Below are 25,918 nucleotides of genomic sequence, written 5' to 3'. Positions count from 1 at the left end.
CACCTTCTCAAAGCCAACTAGGGACGTGTAATAAATACTGGGCCCAGCTTGTGATGGCCACATCGCACGAGTAAATTGAAAGTATTGGTGGATAAGATGGTATACAGAGGAACCTCGATTATCTGAAGGACACAGGTGGCGAGTATTTTGTTCGGGTAATTGAATGCCGGATAACAGTTTAGCCAAGCAAACTTGTTTGGATCATCAGAAATCTGGATAATTGAATGCTGGATAATCAAGGTTCCTCTGTACTTTCTTAGCCAACGTATTCAGGAATTAGGAGCAGCAGGGCCACTCAGTCCCTGAGTCCACCATTCAGGTCAGATAATTGCTCCATGTTGCTGCCGAACCCCTCAACAACCTTTCACCCCCTCGCTCATCAAGAATCTAGCCAGCTCCATCTTAAAAACAAACTTCGAAGACTCTGATTCTACCATCTTTTGAGGAACTCCGAAGATGAATAAGTCTGAAAGAAAAGAATTCATTTGTCTTAAACGAGAAACCTCACTTTTAAAGTGATCCCTACTTTTACATTCACCCACGAGGGAAACAACTTTCACACCCATCCTTAAGATGCCTCAGGATCTAATATGTTTCACTCAATTCGCTTTTTTATCTTCCAATCTCGAAGTTTGTCAGAACAGACAACTCGCTGTCCCTGGTATTAGACTAGTAAACCATCTCTGATCTGCTTCCAATACATTCACATTCTTTCTTAAATAAGACGACCGATATTAAAAAAACAGTATCCAGCTGTGGTCTCACCAATGCCTTGTATAATTGAAGCATTACCTCTTGTATTTAATGCCCCCATTCACTTAACCCACTCATATCCCTTTGTGACCTCCTTACGTCCTCATCACTTATTTTCCTACTTTGTATTGTCAACAATTTTAACAGTCATACCTTTGATTCTATTCTCCAAGTCATTTACATAAATGTTCATTTTCATTCACAGGAAGAGGGTGTCACTGGCAAGGGCAACATTTAGTTACTATCCCTGATTAGCCTGGAGATGGCAGTGGTGAGCTGCCTTCTGTATGAACACCCAAAGCGTCATTAGTGTGTTCCAGGATTCTGACATCAACAACAGTGAAGGAACACTGATATTTCAGACTCATGACAGTGAGTGTTTGAAGGGCAAGCTTGAATCTGATGCTCTTGTCCCTGGGTTTGGAAAGTGCTGTTACCCACATCCCTGGTAAACGGAATGGATGTTACTGGACGTGGTGTCAATCAAATGGACTGCATTGTCCTTGACTGCACTCATCCAGTCAACTGGGGAGCATTCCATCACACTCCTGACTGGCAATGCCAATGAATGTCAGGGTTCACTTTTACACTGCATAGTCAGAGTCACACCCCACATGGTAAAAGACTGCCCAGATAATCAGTGTTTATGGTCAGAGACTGTAATGTCACACTACACACAACCAGAGACTGTCCATACAGTCAATGTTGACAGTCAGAGATTATCCATACAGGCACACTGTACATGGTCAAAGACTGCTCACAGCCACTGAATCGTCAGAAACTGCCAAAGTCAAACTGTGCATGGTGAGAAATTGGAACAGTCTACATAGTTGCACCAAACAAAATAAAGATTGTGAAAGAATTTAAAGCAAACACTTTCTCTAGAACATAATTGTGTTTAATTGATTTATAACAGAATCGCCAATTGTTACAACAATTTATGTAAAAACACAAGACAACAATACTAACCTGAAAACAAGTTTCCATAATCGTTACAGCGTGGAAAGATCATTTGTACAATGTTGTAACCATCTAGTTAAACCAGTAAATTAAGAGAAAGGGAACACTTGGACCCAAAATATACTTTGACTGAAGTCAGTGCTGGGTGGGTATGGCTCACGTCACTTCTCCTGCTTGGCCATGCGTTCCTGCTGCTTTCGGAGCTCTTCTTGTCGCTGTGTCACATATTTCTGTAAATTAATGCGTACGTTTTATGTTTAGTGTTCATTTCTCTTGCAGAGATCAGTGAACCTTTTGAAAATCTTTTTGTTTAAAGTTTACTGTTGCCTATGTGGTGACCCAGCACATCATAGTTATTTAGCTGTAACCTGCAGACATTTAGCTGCTTATAGATTCATCACTTTTCAAAAAAGCGCTTGCTATGTGTAGAGACATTCTATAAACAGAGAATACCTTAATCAATTGAACTCTGATGGACAAATCACAGCACAGCTCCCTCACCGATTACAGCCCCAATTATCATCTACATACAGCTCTATTCCTTTGCCCTCCAAACAACAAATGTTTGACACAAGTATGCTTCTTATTCAAAGTGATTCACTTATTCAGAAAGAATGGTCTTGAAAGGCTTCCCAGCACTAAGGTGGATCACGGGACTGATTTTTCACTTATGAGATTCCCAACACACTGCTCTTGGCATTAAGAACATAAGAAATAGGAGGAGAGGCTATCTGACCCAGACAGCTTGCTCTGCCGTTCAATAAGATCGGTGCTGATCTTTTCATCGATTCTGCTCCACTTATCCGCCCTCTCAGCATAACCTTTAATTTCCTGTTCAAAACTCTTTGCCATAAAAACATTCAACAAGGTAGCCTCAACTGCTTCACAGATGGGCAAAGAATTCTACAGATCAACCACCTTTTGGGTGAAGAGGTTTCTCCTCAACTCAGTCCTAAATCTGCTCTCCCTTATTTTGAGGCTACGTCCTCTAGTTCTGGTTTCACCCACCAGTGGAAACAACCTCTTTGCTTCTGACCAATTTATTTCCTTGATAATTTTATATGTTTCTAGAAGACCCCTCTCATTCTTCTAAATTCCAATGAATGTAATCCCAGCCTACTCAATCGCCCCCCCCCAATAAGCCAATCCCCTCAAATCCAGAATCAACCTGGTGAATCTCCTCTGCACCCCGTCAGGTGCCATTACATCCTTTCTCAAAACTGTACACAGTACTCCAGGTGTGGCCTCACCAGCAGCACCCTACACAGCTGCAGTATAATCTTCCTATTTTTAAACTCCATCCCTCTAATAATGAAGGATTATTTTCCATTTGACTTCTTAATTACCTGCTGCAGTTGCAAACCAACTTTTTGTGATTCCTGCACAAGGACACCCAGGTCCCTCTGCACAGCAGCATGTTGCAACTTTTCACGCCCACTCACTGAACCTCCCTCTATCCCTCTGCAGACTTATAATGACCTCTGCACACTTTGCTACTCATGTGTGTCATTTGACACACTACTCGGTCCCAACTCTAAAGCACCAATGAAAAGCACTATCCAATCACAACCAAATACAGATTATTCCAGCATTTAAACCTTACTGAATCCACTCCATTCAGTAGCAGCCTCACCAGATCCACAAAATAGGATGCAGTGGCAACAGAGTTGCAGCCGGAGTTGAGTTTTGGTAATGCTTCCTCAGGAATGCTGTTGACTAATAAGCCTGACTACAGTGAAATACTTACCTCCATATTCTTGTAGTGCAACACAGTGCCACAGTGAGTCACCTTGGCCGTGTCTTCATTCGTGTAGAACAAAGAACAAATCTGACAGAAATATCCGGTCTTTGGAACAATGAACTCAACACCTGCAGAGTCAGAACAAAGGTCAGCAGTGATCTGAAATGTTCCGAACATTGATCTCAAAATCCCTCACTCATCACAGTCTCACGCACTCTATCTCTTCCCACACTGCATATCTGACAGCCACCCCCAGGCACTCTGTGCACACACCCTGCCCAACACACAGGCACACCACACGTGCACCCTCCCTAACACACAGGCACTCTGTGCGCATAGGCACACTGTGTGCGCACCCTCCCTAACACACAGGCACACCATGCACACACCCTGCCCAACGCACAGGCACTCTGCATGCGCACCACACCAAACACACACAAAATAAAAAGTGGCTTAAAGGGAGAAAACAAAACACAGGATAAATAAGGGTAATTTCCCCAGGAGGCTAACACTCCTGACACTCTGGTGGGTCTCTGTGGAAACACTGTATTCTGGGATTCACAGATAACAATTACATTAATAATGTAATTATAAATCCAAGCTGCGCATGCAACAATCTTGTACACAACTCACCAATAGGGTTGTTGGGTTTATAGGGTGGCATTTTTAATTCAGTAATGGTGGGCCCAGCTAACTTTGTCCGCTTTGCTTCTGGTTCCACCTCAGACGTTGCCTCTCTTCTCAACTTGGCATCTTAAAAATAAAATATTAAAAATTCCTTAAGCTACTTCATTTAGTAAAGAGGGCCAGGGAATTGGTGTTTAGGTTGTATCAAAAACCTTTACAGATTTGCCTCAGCTGAAGTTCATAAATAACTACATGAACCTGAGAGACTGCTGATTCCACTTAAAGGAAAATATCGTCAGGATCAGTGAGAGACAGACCCATCCATACTGACAAATCCCTGGGATCAGTGAGTTACAGACCCACACCCGTACTGAGAGATCCCAGGGATCAGTGAGTTACAGACAGACACACACATGTATGGAGAGATCCCCGGGATCAGTGTGTTACAGACAGACACACACCTGTATGGAGAGATCCCTGGGATCAGTGAGTTCCAGACACACACCTGTACAGAGAGATCCCCGGGATCAGTGAGTTCCAGACAGACACCTGTACTGAGAGATCCCCAGGATCAGTGAGTTACAGACAGACACACACATGTATGGAGAGATCCCCGGGATCAGTGTGTTACAGACAGACACACACCTGTATGGAGAGATCCCTGGGATCAGTGAGTTACAGACACACACCTGTACTGAGAGATCCCCGGGATCAGTGAGTTACAGACAGACACACACCTGTATGGAGAGATCCCCGGGATCAGTGAGTTACAGGCACACACCCGTACTGAGAGATCCCCGGGATCAGAGAGTTACAGACACACACCTGTACTGAGAAATCCCTGGGATCAGAGAGTTACAGACACACACACCTGTACTGAGAGATCCCCAGGATCAGTGAGTTACAGACACAAACACACACACACACACCTGTAACGAGAGATCCCCGGGATCAGTGAGTTACAGACACACAACAGAGTGTGACAAACAGCTGCACTGACAGATGCATGGAACACCTGAGACTTTATGAAAAGGGTCTCAGAGTACAAACACAAGTAGGGTTTGCTAAAGCTGCACAGAGCACTGGGTTCAGTCTCAACTGGAAAACGTTTGGGCATCATGCTTTAGGAAGGTGTGAAGGCACTGGAGAGTGTCAAAAGAGAAACAGGAGAACATTTCAAGGGATGAGCAATTTCCATAATGCAGATAGACTGTGAAAGTCATAACTTTTCCTTCGAGAAGGATGAGAGAGAATTCGATAAAGGTATTTAAAACATGTGGGATCTTGAAAACGTTGCTGCTGGGAAAGGGGGATTTGTGTTATGAAGTGATGCTGGATAGGCTGGGACTTTTTCCAACGGGAAAGAGACTGACAGGTGACCTTACAGAGGTTTATAAAATCATGAAGGACATTGATAAGGTGAATGGCAAGGGTCTTTTCCCCAGAATGTGGGAGTGCAAAACCAGGTGGCATTCTTTTAAAGGTGAGAGGAGAAAGTTTTACAAGGGACATGAGGGACAACTTTTTTTAAAAACATAGTGTGGTTGATGTGTGGAATGAACTGCAAGATAAAGTGGCACATCCAGGTACAGTTACAACTTTTAAAAGATATTTGGATAACTACATGAATAGAAAAGGTTTGGAGGGATATGGGCCAAGCACAGGCAGGTGGGACTAGTTTAGTTTGGGAACATGTTTGACATGGCCTAGGAGGACTGAAGGATCGATCTCCACGCTGTATGACTCTTATGATTTTATAGGTAGGGAAAATCCATTTGTTGAAGAATTTGAAATCAGGGTGTATAGGTTTAAGGCACTTGGCAAAGGTAGCAAAGGCGGAATGAGCAAAAACCGATATATCAAACATTTAAGAACTAGAATGCAGAGTGTGACAGTGTGGTGGAGGTAGGTTCAGTCAAGGAATCAAGCTGTGTTTAATGGTCACAATGACTGAGATAAGCTGAACTTTAAGTTCCAGATTCATTAAGTGAATTAAAATTCCATAAGCTGACATGATGGGATGTGAACCTGAGTCCCCACAGCCTCTGCTCAGTGTCAATATTACCACTACGCCACTATCTTCTTCATAATCTTAGATCAAACCACCCTATAATTCCAGGGATTATAACTCCCTGCAGTTACATTCTTGGGAGCCAATGTCCTTTCTAATGTGTGGAGTCCAGAGCTGTGCAAAGTTCTCCAAGAGTACTCTGATAATGGCTTTGCATAACTGAAGCATGACTTACAGACACTTGAATTCTATTCTTCAACAGAAAAGACTAATGTTTTATTCTCCGTGAAATCCTAAATCTCTGTGGTTTTGAATTTTGCATCATTTAGAGAATATGATGAATAATTGAGCCCCCAAGATAGGTCCTTGTGGGATACTAGTCATATTCTAATATTTAGTTGTATAAGACTTTAGTTAGGCCATATTTGAGTGGCGTTCTGGTCACTTTCTGGGAAGGATATAGAGGCTTTGGAGAGGGTGCAAAAGAGACTTACCCAGATATGACCTGGATTGAAGTCTAACAGCTATAAAGTGAGATTGGACAAACTTGGACTGATTTCACCGGAGTGTTAGAGGCTGACAGGTGACTTGATAGAAACATAAAAAATTATGACAGGCCTAGATACGGTGGAATTGCCAAATACTATGGGACACTGGTTTGATTTTGATAAATTTTGTCACATATACTGAGATACAGTGAAAAGCATTGTTTTGTCTGCTAACCAGACAAATCATACCTTACATCAGAGTAATGGAACAGAATGTAGAATATAGTGCTACAGCCACAGAGAAGTTGCAGAGCAAGACCAACTCTAATATAAGAGAGGTCCATTCATAAGCCTGATAAGTGTGGAAGCATGTGTTCTTGAATCTGTTGGCATGTTTTCAAACTTTTGCATCTTCTGCTTGATGGAAGAGGGTGCAAGAGAGTATAACTGGGCTGTGAGGGGTCTTTGATTATGTTGGCTGCTTTCTCAAAGCAGAGGTTAGTGCAGGTGAGTCAATGGAGGGAAAAATGTTTTTTTGTGATGAATTAGTCTGTGTTCACAACTCTGTAGCATCTTGTGGTCTTGGGCAGAGCAGTCGGTGTACCAATCTGTAATATATCCAGATAGGATGCTTTCTATGGTACATCTGCAAAAATTGGTAAGAGTCATTGTAGACATGTCAAAGGTGAGAGGAGGAAAGTTTAAAGGAGGTGTGAAGCATGTTTTCCCTTTTACACAGAGGGTGGTAGGTGCCTGGAATGTGCTACTAGGAAAGGTGGTAGAGACAGAGATGATAGTAATGTTTCAGAGGCATTTGGACAAGACACGTGAATATGCAGATCATAGAGGGACTCAGACCTAGTGTAGGCAGATGGCATTAGTTTAGAATGGCACCATAGTTGGCACAGACATGGTGGGCCAAAGGTCTGTACTGTTCTTTGTTTCATTTAGAGTATATGGCCATTTTGTCCATTCTGTTGCCTGCCAATCAGCAAGTTTGTCAATAATTTATATTCCATCTGAAGCTTCAGCTTGAACAGTTCATTCCCCAGTATAAATCACTCACCTGCTCGCTGCTCCAGCCTTGTCAACTTGGTGCTGTCTCCTCCAGAGGTAACAGATGATGCAGGAGTTGGGGTTAGACTGCTGGGTTGTCCCACTGTTTTGGAGGAAGGTTCACCATCCCCACCCGTTGAAGGTGCTGCTTCCTTCTTGCCAGCAATGGTCCCAGCTGCTTCTGGTTTGGAGTCTGAAAGAGGAAGGACTTTACTGGGTGCCAATGCAGGGGTATCAGATGGTTGCGCTGGAGCTTTCTCCGATTCTGCCTCCATAGGCTCCTCCTTTACAGTTGTCTCAGTCTGAAGCTGGTTTTCAGGTTCAGCTTGGGAAGCAGACTTGGCTAGGGGCTCAGCCTTGGCTTGGGAAAGGGCCTTGGCCTGAGGTTCAGCCTTGGCCTGGGCAGCAGTCTTGACCTGAGGCTCGGGCTTGACTTGGGGAAGGGCCTTGGCTTGGAGTTCAGGCTGGGTTGCAGGTTTAGATTTCAGATCCGTCGTCTCCATCACCGTTGTCGATGTATCACTTGCTGTGGGACAAAGACACGGTTTCTTGTAAACACGAATGCATAAAGTTAGACCAAGTTGACAACCCAGGAAGAGGCCTTTCAGTCCACCTGGTCTATGCTCTATCTCCACCATTTCTGCAATTAATTCTTTTCTGGGATGGAAATGCAGTTACAGTCTCCCCACATCCAGAAGGTGGGAGTAAGCTTAGCACAGATATCGCAAACTAGTATTCTTCACACTTCCCTAGTAATGCCTTTGGAGTTGGGATTTAACTCTAACTTAAATTGGAATAACCATCCTTTGTGTTGTAGAGCCCAGTTTCAATCATTCCTGCCTCAGCCCAGATGTTACGGAAAATCTTAAACAAAAATTAAGGATCCAAAATATGGTAGCTAAATTTACCAATGCCACTAAGGTAGGAAAGTAAGTTGATAGGAAAGTAAATTTATGTAAAGTAATCTAATTAAATGAGTGGGCAATAATTTAACAGACGGAATACATGGGGAAATGTGAACTTATTAACTTTGGGAGGATGAACAGAAATACTAGTTAAATGGACAGAGATCGCAAAACTCAGTAGTATGAAGTATTCTGGTAAAACAATCACAACGTTAACTTTGGGTTCCTTCTCCACCTATTGATTCACTCTTTTCGTACCCACCCCTCTCCCTTGCCATCAAAATAAGTACCAATCTTTCCTAGCTATCAGTTCTAATGAAGGGTCATCAAACTTGAAATGTTAATTTTGCTTTCTTTGCATGGATGCTGCAAGAGAAGGCAATGAATATTTGTGGATATGGCGCTAATCAAGCAGACTACTTTGTCTTGGATGGTGCTGAGCTTGCGGATTATTATAATTTACTCCTGACTTTTACCTTGTAAATGGTTGATGGGGCTCTTGCTGCAGGATTCCTTGCATCTCATCTGCTCTTTAAGCCATAGTATTTATGTGGCCAGTCTAGTTCAGATTCTGGTCAATGGCGATCTCCAGGATATGCATGGTGGGAGATCCAGCGATACTAAGGCCACTGAATATTGATATGATCATGGTCTCGCATTTGTTACTTGCTACTTGTCAGTGCAATCCTAGATATTATCCAGGTCTTGCTATATTTGAATATAGGTACTGAAGTAGTCCATTGAATTGCGAATGGTGTTGAACACACTTCAACTTACTTTCCTACCTTAGTATCATCGGTAAATTTAGCTACTACCCTTTGGATTCTTTATTCATTGTTTGAGACCTTCCATAGAAACTGGGCTTAGACAGGAGTGACCATACAAACGGTGTTGAACACCCACATTTTTGACCTTATAATGGACGAACATACAACTCAACATTCAGAGAAACAAATCTGTTGCACCATCATGGAATTTATAGCACAGGAGAAGCTATTTGGTACAGTCCAACTACTACACAAGATTTCCAACTTTTTTTCTCTTCTCTCAACTAAATTACCCAATTCCTTTTAAATTATACTGAAGGAAAATAACAGTAGATACTGGAAATCTGAAATTAAGCTTTCAAAATACTCTGCAGGTCTGCAGTATCTATGAAGAAATACTTCTGTCTGATGAATTAGCAAATGCACTTCCAGCATTTTCTGTTTATATTTCAATAAACTACCAAGATATTCAACTTTACATACTGTATATTGTCCTCCATCACAGTTCAAACACAGGACTGGAACCCTGGATGTGTTAGGTGTGCTGTCTGAATGGACCCAGAGATTCTGTGGAATGTGTAAATTCTGATTCCTGGGCCTCCCTGGTTGACTGTTACTGTGTGACAAATCCAGGACAATGACTTTACCTGGAGTTGGTTCTTGTTCCTTGATGTCCATTGCTGCCTCTGTCTCAGCCTTTTCTGAAGGTTGGGCATTGGTTTTAAATTTACCTTCAGGAATCTGATCCCCAGAAGTGCCTTCCTCTTCACCCATTTCATCTTCACCCACTTCATCCACAGTTACAAATTCATCCAGGTTAAAGGGAAAGATGTCCTTTTCCTTTGCAAATTGAAAAAAAAAACATATTTCTTAGAAGGAAAATTCAGGACATTAGCACTGGTTAGTCGGAAACTTCCTATTTTAACTTCCTTCTTGTTTAAAAGAAAATGGTCTGTTCAACTGCCATTGGTGCAAGAATAAAACAGGGCCACTGCAAATCAGCTCAGAAGGCATTTAGGTAAATGAAGGGAGTTTTGCTGAAAGCATCAGAATGGAACATAATCCAGTACAACTCTCAGTTTTGGGCATGAGATCAGGAAAAAGGTACAAAAGTACCCTGGGAATGTAGTCAAGTCATTCTCATGTAAAAGCAGGAAAATTAGAACCTCACCTACGCCCTTTGCATTAAAATAAAGCCATTGATGCCCCGAAGTGAGGCTTTTCTAACATGATAGACTTACTTGCAGTTTCAGTACCATAACTGTACAGCTCCATTCCTCCCCAAATCAACAGAGTGCTTCAGTCATAATTCACCATTTTACACATCTGTGACTCCAAGACAACTCTGTGCTGTCCTTTGTCCAATTCTATACTCCTGTCTCTCCCTGATGTTTGCACCCTCCCGCTGTCCTGCTACTCCTTCTGTTGAACTATCCATTCCTTCCCACACCTGCCATCTCTTCAAGCTATCCCACCACCTGCCTCCTCCCTTCCTTTTCTTCCAGTAGCACCATCCACTCCACCACCTCTCACCAAACTATCTACTCTGGCTCTCCTGCTTGTTCCATAATCCAGATTGTGGAAAGATCACATCTTTTTATTCTTCTTTATTTGGATTGTGGACCAGAATTGGAAACAGATATTACTTTGAACCAGGACTGTAGAAGGAGATGTTGTAGTTTTAAAACATAACAGTTACTAATAACTGTCAGAGTTGGACTGTTGCATGGACTGCAGCAGAGCAAGGAGGCAGCTCACCACCACCTTCTCAAGGGCAATCAGGGATGGGCAGTCAACACTGGTTCAGCCAACCACATCCATGCTCCATTAATGAATTTAGTAAAGACAATGGGGGAGCAGGGAAGATATTTGAGACTCAAAATGGGTCTGCGTTCAGGGCAGGTTTTGCCCAGAGACAGACTTTTGACTGGTTTCTCATTCAGGACCAGCTGTATGGGCCAAGAAACATCAACATGATACCAACTTTCTGATTGGTTCCCGGGCAGATAGATAGCATCGCCTCTGCAGTGAAGTAACCTAAAACTGAAGGATATTCACTGACCCCATGTGCTATAAACTAGTTCCTCTAATCAGTTACTGAAGAATCAGTGTGTCAATCATCCAGTACATTTAGTAAGGAACTAGAAGGACTTCAGTCATATTTTTAAGGTTAGGGGAGAAAGATTGAAAAAAGGCATGATGGGCAACTTTTTTTTTTAATACAGACAGCAGTTCGTGTTTTGAATGAACTTCCAGAGGAAGTGGCAGATGCAAGTACAGTTACAATATTTTAAAGACATTTAGATAAGTACGTGAATAAGAAATATTTGAAGGGGTATGGGCCAAGCACAAGCAGATGGGACTAGTTTAGTTTGTGATTTTACTTGACATGGAGTGGCTATATGGAAGGGTCTGCTTCTGAGTTGTATGGCTTTGTGAAAGATGATGATCAAAGACCAGAAGGGCTTGGAAAAAGAATAAAATGACTCCTCTTTGAATCCTGTAAACTACTGAAATTGCACCATGATGCTCCACATTTATGTTTCTTTGCTTGTCTGCATTCCTATGTAGGAGTTTAAAAAGTGGTTAGAATTCAAGTGAGTAGCTCGCTGGAGTGGATTAGGAGAAGAGTTTAGCAGCAAAGGTAGTTGAGGATCAATGGCAGATGTTTAAGAAGATAGTTCATTGCTCAGAGTAAAGATATACTGCAGTGGAAAGGAGGCTTCTAGGAAAGGGATGTCAACCATGGTTAATCAGGAAATTGAAAGATAAAACAAACAATGCAGCAAAGATTAGTGTTAAACTAGAGGATTGGGAATGTTTAAAGAAAACAACTAAAACATGACCAAAGAGAAAAAAAAGGGAGAATATAAACTTTGAGGATAAACCTGCAAGGAATATCAAGCTGGATAGCAAAACCTTCTTTAAACATATAAAGGAAGAGATGCCAAAATTATAGAGTCATAGAGATGTACGGCTTGGAAACAGACGCTTCGGTCCAACTTGTCCATACCAACTAGATTAAATAAATTTAATCCCATTTGCCAGCATTTGGCCCATGTCCCTTTGAACCCTTCCTCATTTTTTAATTCATTCATAGGATGAGGGCATCACTGGCTAGGCCCAGAATTCATTGCTCATCCCTAATTGTCCAGAGAACAGTTGAGAGTCAACCACATTGCTGTGGGTCTGGAGTCACATGTAGGCCAGACCAGGTAAGGATGGCAGATTTCCTTCCCTAAAGGACATTACTAAACCAGATGGGTTTTTCCAACAACCAACAATGGATTCATGGTCACCATTAAACTGTTCATTCCAGAATCATTTTTTATTGATTTCAATTTCCACCATCTGCCTCGGTGGGATTCAAACTCGGATCCCTGGAACGGTGTCTGGGTCTCTGGATAACACCACTAGGCCATGACCTCCCCATATTCCTATGCATATAGCCATTCAGATGCCTTTTAAATTCACCACTTCCTCTGGCAGCTCATTCCACCCTCTGCGTGAAAATGTCGCCTCTTAGGTCCCTTTAAAACCTTCCCCTTCTCACCTTAAACCTATGCTCTCTAGTTTTGGACTTCCCATCTAGGGAAAAAGCCTTGTCTGCTTATCCTATCCACGCCCCTCATGATTTTATAAACCTCTGTAAGGTCACCCATTAGCCTCCGATATTCCATGGAAAATAGCCCCAGTCGATTCAGCCGCTCCCAAAAGCTCAAACCCTCCAACCTGGCAACATCCTTGTAAATAGTTTTTGAACTTTTTTAAGTTTTACAACATCCCCCTGGCAGTAGGGAGTCCAGAAATGCATGCAGTACTCCAAAAGTGATATAACCAATGTCCTGTACAGACACAACATGACCCTCCAACTCCTATACTCAATGCACTGACCAATGAAGGCAAGCATACCAAACACCTTCTTCAGTATCCTAAATATCTGTGACTCCATTGATTCCAATTTCAAGGAACTATAAACCAGCACTCCAAAGTCTCTTTGTTCAGCAGCACTTCCCAGGATCTTACTTGCCTGGTTTGCCTTTATAAAATGCAGCAAATCACATTTATCTAAATTAAATTTCATCTGCCATTCCTTGGCCCATTGGCCCACCTGATCAAGATCCTATCGTATTCTGAGGTAACCTTCTTTGCTGTCCACTATACCTCCAAGTTTGGGGTCAATGCAAACTTACTAACTATACCTCCTATGTTCACATCCAATTTATTTACATAAATGACGAAAAGCAGTGCTTAATGCTGCAGCACATCATGATATCTCTATTTGTCTCTCTACCTCCTTACTCTTCGTGTAACTGCATTAACTTTTTCTTAAAGCTCTTGCTCTACTCGCTCCCTACCATAGTACTGTATGCCTTCCCTTTCAAATATGACTGACCTACACTCATTGTCTTGAAGCAGACTCTATTACAGTCCCTCCCAGTGACAGTCACCGATGTATGCATTCACAGAACCCGAATAATTTCTTCCTATGTCATAATTTCTTGCTTCTCAAGTTTGAGAGTTCTTACATTGCCCAGTACATACTTAGCCATCCGCTGTCCAGTTCCTGCCTGCATTTCTATTGCGTTTGTGTCATGCCCTTCCACATCTCTGACCTCAATTTATTTTCCTTTCCCCAACCCCACAATCCTTCAGGATTATGGGCTTATCCCAACCCTTTCTTATAGGTCTTATAGCTATTCAAAAATGAAAAACTGAAGCACTACTCCTAATTGGCCACATTGTGTGTGTCTGGGCTCTTTAGAAATGCATGCCATTTCACATATGCCACAAGTGAATATTTGGCAACTGAACTATATAGAGGTTTATAAAATCATGAGGGATATAGATAAGGTGAACAGCAGATGTCTTTTCCTTAGGGTGGGGAATTTCAAGACGAGGGGGGGGGACATATTTTTTAAAGTGAGAGAAGAAAGATTTAAAAAAAAGACATCTGGAAATGTTTTTACACAAAGTGGTTCATGTGTGGAATGAACTTCTAGATTTCGAACTCCCCCAGCCAAGGGAAAAAGATCCTTGCAATTCAGCTATCTATGCCTTTCATGATTTTATAATCCCTTATAAAGTCACATCTCAACCTCCTATTCTCCAGTGGAAAAGGTCCCAGCCTGTTTTCATAACTCAAACCCTCCATTCCTGGGAACATCCTGGTAAATTTCTTAGATACTGAAGCAGTCCATGTTTAAATGCAACAAGATCTGAACAATACCCAGGCTTGGGCTGACAAGTAGCAAGTAACATTTGTACCACACAAATGCCAGGCTTGAACCATCACCAATGAGACACAATCTAATCACGACCCCTTGACATCAATGCTGTTATCAACACTGAATCCCCCACTGAATCCTGTGGGTTACCATTGACCAGAAACTCAACTGACTTGCCACATAAACACAGTAGCCACAAGAGCAGGTCACTTCCTGACTCTCCTCAGCTTGTCCACCATCTACAAGACACAAGTCGGACTGTAATGTAATATTTCCCACTTGCCTAGGTGCAGCTCCAACAACACTCGAAGTTTGACACTATCCAGGACAAAGCAGCCCATGTGATTGACACATCAAAAACATCCACCCCCTCCACTACAGACGCTCAACTGCAGCAGTGTGCAGTTCAGAAATTCACCAAAGATCTTCAGACAGCACCTTCCATCTAGAAGGACAAGGGCAGTAGATACACAGAAACACCACCCCCCTGCAAGTTCCCCACCAAACCACCCACTATCCTGACTTATGTCAGTCACTGTCACTGGGTCAATATTCTGGAAACCCTTCCGTGATCGCGTTGTGGCTCAAGCCAGAGCAGGTGAACTGCAGTGGTTCAGGCAACAGCTCACCACCACCGTCTCAAGGGCAGGTATGCATGTGCAATAAATGCTGGTCAGCCAGCAAAGTCCACAATCCACAAACGAATTAAAAATAACTTTTCTGAACCCTCTCCAATTTAATAATGTCCTTTCTACAGCAGGGCGACCAGATCTGCACATAGTACTGAAAAAGAGGTCTCATCAACACTCTTGTACAATCTCAATACAACGTCCAACTTCTAAAGGCCTGAGAAATCAAGGCAAGTATGCTGAACACCTTCTTAACCACGCTGTCTACCAGTGATGCAAAATTTCAAAGAATTATGTACCCGAACCCCTAGATCGCTGTCCTTTAACATTACCCAGGGCTTACCTGTACAAGTCATGCTTGTTTAATCAATATGCAATACCTCTCATTTATCCAAATTAAATTCCATCTGCCACTCCTCAGGCCATTGACCCAATTATCAAGGTCTTCTTATAATCTTAGATAACTTTCTTCACGGTCTACTATATTATCCATTTTGGTGTCATCCATAAACTTACTAACCATGCCTCATATTCTCACCCAAATCACTCTCATAAATGACAAACAAAAGCAGATGCAGTACAGATTCCTGTGAAACACCGCTGGTCACAGGCTTCCGGTTCACAAAACAACCCTCCACCACATTCTGTCTTGGCCAAAGTTCAAATGTGAATAACTTCTACTTGGGAAAAGATGAAAAATGACGACTGAGGAACCATAAGACAAGATTTGAAGATCAGGGTTGAGGAGATCTGATGAAGAGGAGAATAGAAGGAAGCAGCAGGGTGAGTAGCAAGGAAAGAGAGCAGGTCCAAAATGAGCATAAGGAAAGGAGAGAATCAAAGCAGCACTAACCAGAGATAGAGAGAAGGTAAAAGGAAAAAGTCAAGAGATTTGGGGGGCAACGAGCCAAGAGGCTGACAGTAGAGGAGAGAACAAATGGGAAATGGTGGGGATGGGGTCAGAGAAGCCAAGAGAAGATGGGAGATGAGGGAAGGCATGAAACTGAAGGCAGTGTGGCTGAGGCATATGGTCAAAGATAAGAATGGAAAGTTAGGATACAGCAAGAGCAGAGTGAGAAGTTGAGAGAGAAAATCACCGCTTCTTTCTTTGGAATTTTGCTGCTAGTCTTGCGATCTTTAATGCTTCTCTCAGAAGTAGTCTGAAAAACATGAGAAGTTTATCATTTTTTTTAAGATGATCTTCAAACTACTCCCTGTCCTGCGAGCTTCCATCAACATGTTCTGACAATGATTGCAAAAGGAGAGAGAGAGAGAGAGAGAGAGAGAGAGAGAGAGAGAGAGAGAGAGAGAGAGAGAGAGAGAGAGAGAGAGAGAGAAGCGAAATCAGCTGGGGGACAAAAAACAGGGAATAGAAAAATAGGTACTCACAGCCAGGGAGGGAGGGAACGAAACAGAGTAAGAGCATGGAAGACAGAGTGACAGGGAAAGAAAGGGGGGTGGTGGGGGGTGGGAGTTGGAAGTGCAGAGATGAGAGCTCGAGCACAAGAGAGCAAGGCAGAAAGAGGGGGAACAAAAAGGGGAAGAGAGGGAGGGACAGAGAAGGGAGAAAGAGAAATGAAAAAGAAGAGATGTGATAAGGTGGAGGGAAAAGAGAAAAAGGTAGGGAGGAAGTGTGAAAGTAAAGTAGAAGCGAGGGGAAGAGGTGGAGACAGGGAGATGCACTGTGGAGGCGGGGGAATTGGGGGGGATGGGGAGGTAAGGGGAAAGAGAGGCGAGCTGAGGCAGGGAAGAGGTGGGGCGGGGCAGGGCAGGAGGCGATGCAGGGCAGGTGCAAGGACGAGATGGGGGGTGAGAGCTGGACGGGGGCAAGAGTGGGAAGGGGGCGAGAGTGGGAGCGCAAGATGGAGGCGAGAGCGACAAGGGGCAGGAGCAAGATGGGATGGGGGCGAGACGGGGCGGGGGCCAGGGCGAGACCGGGAGGGGGGCGAGACCGAGACGGGGGGCGAGACGGGGCGGGGGGGGGCGAGGGCGAGACCGAGATGGTGGCGAGGGAGGGGAGGCGAAGGGTTAGAAGAAAGGGAGAGTGGGGAGAGTGTGGGCAGGGAGAATGGTGGATGAGAGCAGGGGTGAGAGCGCGGGGAGGAGAGCAAATGGGAGCTGGGATTGGAGTGCGGGGGGGCAAGGTTGGGGGTGGCAGGATTGAGGGTGAGAGAGAGAGAGATGAGCAGAGAGAGAGAGAGAAAGTGGGGTGGGAACAGAGAGAAAGGGAGAAGGGGAGAGTTAGAGAGAGAGAGAGACATGGAGGGCGAGAGAAAGGGGAGCAACATGCTGACAGGAAAAGTGCATGAGAGAGGGGCCAGTGATGTGCTGAAAGGGAGCAGACTAGCGCAGATGTGATATGGCAGGCAACATATTGTCCCAGTATCTGGTATTGGGACAGACTGCGCAATGGGTTTGGAGCTAACTATGAATTAAGATGCCGATGTTAAAAGCAAGTTAACGACAAATGGCGGGAGTTCCACAAGAAATGGTGTTTTGGGATCACTGCTGTGCATAAACCATTTCTATTCTGGATTCTCAACTACAATTCAAAATTGAATAAACCACATTCTGAGGTTCATTAATACTGAGGGATACTGTGGCAAACTACATGGAAATGAACAAACTTACAGAAAAGATGCACAGTTTCAACATTGGCAAATGTGAGGAAATATTTTCTTTTTTTGAGTAATGAAAATATATCCAAATTGGACAGAAGTGCAAGCAGGTAAATCACGACAAGTAGCAACAAAAGTTTGCAAGACTATAATAAAAGCATCAGGGTCTTGTTTCAGAGGAGTACAAAGCAGAGAAGTATGCATTGAAACTTGGTTAGACCATGCAGAGTACTGTGAATGTTTGTGGTCTACAAATCTTTGAAAAGATAGAGAGAATGGAGAAGGTACAAACAGGTTCACAAAAGATGATGCCATTATAGGCAGTTATACAAAAGAAAAATCTGAACAAGCTAGTGCAGAAAACTGAGGTATGATTTGTCGTAAGAGTGCAAAGTCCTCCGGGTGCTCCAGTTTCCTCCCACAGTCCAAAAATGTGCAGGTTAGGAGAATTGGCCATGCTAAATTGCCCATAGTGTTAGGTGAATGGGTCTGGGTGGGTTACTCTTCGGAGGGTCGATATGAACTTGTTGGCCGAAAGGCCTGTTTCCACACTAAGTAATCGAATCCAAAAAAAACCACAATTCATAATGTAATATGTTAATAAGAAACTCAGAATAATTGTCTTTACCCAAGAGCAGCAAAGCAGTGTAATGTTACACAAGAAATGACTGATGTGGTGGCATGATGCATTTTGGGGGAAGCTGGATAATCACGAAGGAGGCGGCTAGATTAGATTAGATTAGATTACTTACAGTGTGGAAACAGGCCCTTCGGCCCAACAAGTCCACACCGCCCCGCCAAAGCGTACCCACCCATACCCCTACCCCTACCCCTACATCTACATCTACATCTACCCCTTACCTAACACTATGGGCAATTTAGCATGGCCAATTCACCTAACCTGCACATCTTTGGACTGTGGGAGGAAACCCACGCAGACACGGGGAGAACGTGCAAACTCCACACAGTCAGTCGCCTGAGGCGGGAATTGAACCCGGGTCTCCGGCGCTGTGAGGCAGCAGTGCTAACCACTGTGCCACCGTGCTGCTAGAGATGAATATGCTGACAGGACGACACGATGAAGAGTGTGAGGAGATTTGTGTCAAACATTAACACCAGCATGGACCTCCCAGGCTGCATGGCCTGTTTATGTGCTCTGCACTTGATGGAACAAGCTGAGAATGCATGACATGCATAAATCACATGATAGGTGCTTCTAGTAAAATATCACTTTTAACACTGACAAAGCAAGGACTTATCAGGGCAGGCGACCCAAAGAACTGGTTTTAAAGAACTTTTTAATGCAGAGTGGTAGAGGGGTTTTACGAGGGAATTGCTGAGTTTTTATTGCCCTGGCAGCTTAAGGTACAACTTCCAAATTAAAAGCAAGCAGTATCTAGGATGGTTATAGATTGCATTAATGTGAGGTTATGTAGCAGCCTAGAAGACACTTTGCTGCTCTTGCTCCAGTTAAATACCAGGCACGTATATCACACAAAGCTATGTAAAGGAAAAACAGCCACACAATCTCAAGTTTTAGAGGTAGTACTTGTCTGAAGGTTGGAGGAAGGCAAACCAAGGATGACTTTTCTCTGTAGTTGGCTCATGTGACAATAATAAATCAATTCAAATGACAAAGTTGAAAACTTTAAAACCTGAATTTTTGCTTGACCGGAAGTGAATATGGGTTGAACACTGGATGATGCATTAACAGCACTCAGCCTGAGTAAGGACTGTGATGAAACTGTCACTTTAAAAAGGTAAGGACTGTGATGAAACAGTCATTTTAACAAGGTGATTTTGCCCTTTGTGCTTTTTTTTTGAGGAGAGATTGTAAAGGCAGAGGTGTTAAAGGAGTTTAATAACAGCTCTCCCAGTTCAGGTTTTTTTTAGTTTTTTTAAAGCTGTAGCAGTCACAAGATATGACAGTCCAGAAGAGTTGCAAGCTCCAGTAAAGGATTCCTCTGACCCTCTCTGAAATACTTCTCTGGATGTTGTTCCCTCCTATCTGTAAGAATCTGTTTTTGAATTTACCTTTTGGGAAGCCGTGTTTTTATGGGATGCTACTGTATTGGAACAGATAATTGGTTAAGTTGCTTTATCAGGTCAGTTAAATTACTCTAAATTCTGCTTTCCTTTGTTCATGTTTCAACTGTAGTGTTTAAATAAATTCTGTTTTGCTTAAAGCAAGTGATTTGACCAGGTGCATCACGCCTGGAACATCCACTCCACATTTAGCACAAGGAAAAGTTAGGGTCTAGGTTACCACGCTAAAATATTTTGAAAGGGTCTGGCCTGGTCCATAACAGGACGACTTTGTTTATGGAGAGTGAAAGCTTAGGTCAGCATGAATGCTTTGCAGTGGTTAAGTCTAGAGGTCAGAAAGGCATGGATGACTATTAAACCACATGAGGTGAGCGGAGAGTAAAATTGGCAAGTAGCACTCTTATTGATGGCATGATCCTTGGGGTAAAGCGAAACACCAAGAGCACAAAAAGCTGATTTCATGTCATACAGTGGCCAGGAAAGAGGTTGGTGAGGACATAGAGGATGGAGTTTGTGGCAATAACTGGAGACAAATATTTGTAAATTAAATTTCTGCTCATCCAGAATCACAGATTGGATTAGCGGATTGACATTTTTGACCATATGGGGGTCAAGACAGATTGTTAAGTAGAGCTGGGTGTCATTAGCAAACAGGTGAACACTGATGTCATCTAAAGGCAACAAGTAGATAAGAAATAGGAGGGGCCAAGGATAGATCCTTGGGGATATTTGAGGAATATGATATGAAAAGTTACATACAAGTTGAGAAGGATCAAATTAAGATAGTTAACCACAATGCCAGACTAGCATTCTGATGACTTTCTCAGATCTACAGTAGATGGCTTCACATTATCTCACACTGACCTCCACCTGTCACATTTAATCTGTCAATGTCTCTTTTCAGCTTTACGCTCTCAACTGCACTACTCACCACAGCTCACCTACACACCTCTATGTACAACTCAAATCCTTCACTCAAGACATTGCTCAATGTATTAAAAAACTGAAACCCCAAAACAAATCTCAGGTAGGCATCACTTAAACATACCTTAACAGTCAAAATCTTGCCTTTATTACAACACTCATGTTTTCTCTCTCTCACACATATTTAATTACCACCATTTTTGTTTAATAAAATTTTATGAGCCATAAATTTTAAATTCTACCAAGATATCACAGCCACACTCTTGGTCTATGCTCAGTATAAAAAATACATATGGAGAGGAGAAACAAGAGAACCAACAGTGTCAGAAGCAAAGCAATGAGCTGTGACATCTGAATGGGGAAGGGACAGCAGAGAGAAACCCAGGTGGTTAACACTGCAGTTGTATTTCAGTAATGATCACAGTATGGAGGTATTTGACTAATAAGCGGTTTCTCGGTCAGTCATACAGTCAACAACAAAAGGACAAGATCTGCCTTTGAGGGGAAATTACATATACATAAATCAACACCCTGAAAACTTATCACTTCAAACGTTTACCTTGCTCCTAGAAGATGATTTATGATCCTTGTCCCGTGGATGCACAGAGATATGTCTGCGATCAGCCCTGGATTCCTTCTCCCTCTGATGTAATGAGGTACTCCTGCCACTTCCCTCTCTGTTGCAACGATCTCTGGAGGAACTTCGACCTCGAGCTGGTGTACTGGATTTGCTAGGTTCCTTTGCCAAATGCTCCTTTTTAGCAGGAATAACTTTCTTCCCATTAAATTTTGAGGCACTGCTCTCTCTGCTTCCTGGTTTTGCCACTACAGACTTTGGGGGTGCAGTTTTAGTAGTAGTGGGGGAAGGAGCTGAGGTTTTGGGTGGTGATGAAGCAGCTGGAGTGGCAGGTCTCTCTGTCGTTGGAGAAGCAGTGGCCTCACCAACAGGCATGTCTGCAGGAGGGTTTGCAGCTGTCTGTACACCTGGCGAACTGGCAGTGGGTACCATGGTTGGAGTTGCTCCACTCAAGTTGCTAGGGCTACTTGCTAAATCACTAGGGGTTGACGCTGGTTTTGTTACTACACTGGCAGAAGCATTAGCAGCAATGGGCTTAGGGATGGTATTACTGGTAACTGGCATAGGTTTAGAGACTACTTGTGCAGGTGATTGGCCTGGTTTGCTGGTGGGAGTTGGTGCAGGTTTAGAGGCAGCATTCACCCCGACTGCAGTGGACTTGGCAGTCGCACTGTCTGTGGCCTGAGAAGGTTTGGTCACTACACTGGATGCAGTCTGGTCTGGTTTGGTAACCGAGCTGGAAATAACTGGCTTAGTTGCCACATTCAAAGGGATTGCACCAGAAGTAGGTGCTGGCTTGGCAGGTGCATTCACAGCAGACACTGCAGGCTTGGTAGTAGTGCCTATAGCAGCTGCAGGTTTACAAAGTGGTTTAGCAGTTGCACTGGGAGTAGCAGGTTTGGATGGTGCATTTCTGCTGGCCAGATGTGGTTTAGCACCAGCTGAATTCGAGACCACAGGCTTTACAGGTGTATCGGCAGGCATCTCAGTAGCACCAGGGTTTGGAGATTTAGTGGTGAGTGGTGCACTAGCCACATTCGTAGTGATCACAGAAGGTTTAAGAGCGGCAGCTGATTCACTGACAGTTGCAGTGACAAGATTCTGTACAGGTGTCTCTGTTGTTGTAGTTGTTGTTATCTCTGCAGGTGTCACCCCCAGAGTTAGATTTACTGAATCTGATGTAGCTTGGTCACTTGGAGTCTTCCCAGCTTTCTCATGATTAATTTCAGTCTTTTCAATATCTTTAGATTCTGCAGATCCAGATGTTTCTGTCTCCATTGGTTCAGGCACATTGGTGTTATTACAACTGAAAAACAAAATCACTTATAAATATTCGCTTGGACTGGAAGAGCAGATCATCTACTGCCCTTTCACGATCTGGAAGTTGCTCTCACAACATCGTTTGCCACTCTGGAACAGTGGGTCACATTCAAAACTATGAAACTGGAAGAAAATACATCAATGTGATTTAGCAACTCAATGGGGGAAAAAAAGCCCAAGGTCATGGCTCACAATAAGATTAATATTTGAACAGTGAATTAAAATGGATGCAGCAAAACAAACATCAAAACCAACCATGAGGAATCTTAATTGCCTGTACCATCCTCAGCCAGAAAGGCTTACCTTGACAATGGGTTCTGGAATGGTTATAATTTAAGAGAGCACCCCTAGAGGGAGCAGAAAGCACCCCTAGAGGGAGCAGAAAGCAAAACTCATATCTGTCCAGTGAGCCTTGCTGTGGCAAGTGCCTGTTTGGGCATCAGACAGGTCAGAGTCTAACTTGGACTGTGGGGCAGTATTGTCAACTCAATGAACATGAATCAATGATGGGGATAGAGAAATACAGCTATCTTAGAAACAGGTGTAGACCAAGGCTAATCATCCATTTCAATTCCACTTTACTGCATTATGTTCCTCGATGTTATTATTCTCCAGAAATCTATCAATTTCTGTCTCAAATATATTCACTTATTGAACTGCCACAGCTCTCCAAAATACAGAAAATCAAAGATTCACCACTCTGAGTGAAGATGTTCCTCCTTACCTCAACCATAAAATAAGGGGTAGGTCATTTAAGACAGTCCCCTGGTTCTCCACACCCCTCTATTAGATCAGTCAGTTTATGAAAGCTTTGAAGTCTTGCACCTGTTTGCAGCTGAATCAATATGAAAATATGCTTACCTCCCCTCAACAGCCTTTTCTGCCTTTTCTTCATTCTGTAATGAAAATTTTTTTTTGTGAATTTACAACTCAAACCAGAGACAAACTTAACAAAAAAAAACATTTGAGGGAGTAATTCATGACGGCATTATGATTATAGTCACCAGCATAGTCTGTCTGGAGGTGGTGGTGGATCGAATTGAATTTATTGTCACGTGTACCAAGGCACAGTGAAAAGCTTTGCCCTGCAAGCAATACAGGCAGATCACAGAGTTAAATAGCATAGCTAAGTAAATAATAACAGCGGCAAAAACATAGGTAGAGGCAAATGCTAAGAGTCTGTGAGTCGATTCAGTATTCTAACAGTAGTGTAGAAACTGTTGTTTCGAAACCGGCTGGTGCGTGTTCAAGCTTCTGTACCTTTTCCCCGACGGTAGAGGTTGTAGAAAAACATTGCCGGGATGATTAAGAACACAGGGATTTTAAGCTCTAACCTAATTCACTCAGATAGGATGTACTGGGATCTAGGCAAGAGAGTGCGAAGTGGCAAATGGAATCAAGCAGGCCATGCACACATTGTAGTAAATGAGCATGTCATCATTGTGCAGAGTGCCCCTTGTATACAGGATACCACTGGACACAGGTTTCCAGTGACAAAAACATCCCTTGATCATCACTCTCCGCTATTCAGCCAATTCTGGATCCAATTTGTCAAGTTTCCCTGGATGTCATGGGCTCTTATCTTCACTATCAGTCTTCCATGTGGGACCCTGTCAAAAGTCTTGCTGAAGTCGAAGTAGACTATGTCAAATGCACTGCCCTTATCCACGTACCTGGTTATTGCGTTGAAAAATTGGCCAACATGACCTCCCCTTAAATCCAGATTTAGAGATGCCGGTGTTGGACTGGGGTGTACAAAATTAAAAATCACACAACACCAGGTTTATAGTCCAATAGGTTTAATTGTAAACACTAGCTTTTGGAGCACTGCTCCTTCATCAGGTGGTTCTTGATTAATGCCTGCCTCTCCAAGTGCAGAGCAAGTGTCTCTTAGAATTGCCTCAATAGTTTTCGCACCATCAAGGTTAGAGTTCTTGACTGTAGGTCCTGATTTATGCCTTGCTCCCTTCTTGAATAACTGGCAACCTCCAGTCCTTTGGCAATTCACCTCTGGCCAGAGGGGAGTTGGAAATTATTGCCAGCACCGTTGCTATTTCCTACCTTCCTTCACTCAACAGCCTGGGGTACATTTCATCTGGTCTTTTACTGACTTTAAGCCGACCAGATCAGTCAGAACTTGCTGTCTATGCTATTTCAAATCTAATCTAATTTCTGACATCTTGGCTCCCTTAGCACTAACGACAGGGTTATTTGTGGAGCCTCCACTTTCAATATTTAATTGTCTACTAGTACTCATGGATGTGGTAGAACTGTAGAAATTTGATCTGATGTTAATGAGATCACTGAACTTCTGCTGATTGCCATGGAAATAGCTTTGCACTGTCGCTTCAACAGCTAGGCATCTCATTTAAAATAATAAAATCCCACATAACAGATTGTTAACTAAGGTAGAAGCCCACAGAATTGAGACAGTGGCAGTGAAATTATTGAGTGGCAGGAAACAAAGTAGGGATTATGGGTAGGTAATAGCATTAAATTTAGGAAGGGATACTGATAGACTAGGTGAATAGGCAAAATTGCGGCAAATGGAATTCAACATAAGCAAGTGTTAAGTTATCCATTTTGGACCGATAAATACATTGGATCCCCAGGGGACGTGGGAATTCAGGTACGGAGATCTTTAAAATGTCACCAACAGGTGCAGAAAATAATTAAGAAAACTGGATGGAATGCTGGCCAGTATATCCAGAGGACTGAGAGCAGATCAGGGCACCAAACTTGAGGAAGGTTTTTTGATCTTGAATGGGCTACAAAGCAGGTTTACAAGTATGATACTTGCACTTCAGGTTTATGAGGAGAGACTGTACAAATTGGGTTTGTTTCTCTAGAATTTATAAAGAGAAGGTGTGATCTAATCAGTCGTCAAGATGTTAATAGGAAACAAAACTGGGTAGATGAACTATTTCTATCGGTTGGAGATTCTAGATGTAGGGGCATAATCTGAGAATTATGGCCAGACCTTTCAGGAGAGATGCTGGGAAACACTTGTGTGCGTAAATGGCTATGGATGTTGGATCAATTGTTGACTTTAAATCCAAGATACATACTTTTTTTAGGCAAAAGTTATTATAGGATATGAGCCAAAGGCAGGTATATGAAATTAGGCCACAGATGGCCATGATGTCACTGGGTGTCGTAAAATTCTCTAGGGTTTGTTATGAGGAGAAAGTGAGGAGTGTAGATGCTGGAGATTAGAGTTATTCCTGATGAAGGGGCTTATGCCCAAAACGTTGATTCTTCTGCTCCT

The 25,918-nt window shown here is 43.0% G+C and overlaps 1 protein-coding gene across 4 annotated transcripts in view; it reads right to left on the bottom strand.

Moving 5' to 3' along the window:
- Positions 1–1,629: 1,629 nt before the first annotated feature.
- Positions 1,630–25,918, bottom strand: part of znf638 (zinc finger protein 638) — a 221,808-nt gene continuing 197,519 nt past the window's right edge. For 3 of the 4 annotated variants that reach the window (XM_072578851.1, XM_072578842.1, XM_072578870.1), the window contains exons 17-24: positions 23,512–23,546; positions 21,313–22,636; positions 16,263–16,325; positions 9,956–10,148; positions 7,647–8,162; positions 4,088–4,207; positions 3,461–3,582; positions 1,630–1,943 (exon numbers count right to left, since the gene is read on the bottom strand). In XM_072578851.1, the coding sequence (XP_072434952.1) occupies positions 1,875–1,943; positions 3,461–3,582; positions 4,088–4,207; positions 7,647–8,162; positions 9,956–10,148; positions 16,263–16,325; positions 21,313–22,636; positions 23,512–23,546 (2,442 nt within the window). In that variant the 3' untranslated portion in view covers positions 1,630–1,874. The remainder of the gene's footprint in view (positions 1,944–3,460; positions 3,583–4,087; positions 4,208–7,646; positions 8,163–9,955; positions 10,149–16,262; positions 16,326–21,312; positions 22,637–23,511; positions 23,547–25,918) is intronic. The other variant, XM_072578861.1, reaches the window with a different exon arrangement.

The sequence above is a fragment of the Chiloscyllium punctatum genome, chromosome 1 (assembly GCF_047496795.1).
Source record: "Chiloscyllium punctatum isolate Juve2018m chromosome 1, sChiPun1.3, whole genome shotgun sequence".
NCBI classification, from domain to species: Eukaryota; Metazoa; Chordata; class Chondrichthyes; order Orectolobiformes; family Hemiscylliidae; genus Chiloscyllium; species Chiloscyllium punctatum.
The sequence above is the reverse complement of the archived record's forward strand: the minus strand, read 5'-3'. Positions and strand labels throughout refer to the sequence as shown.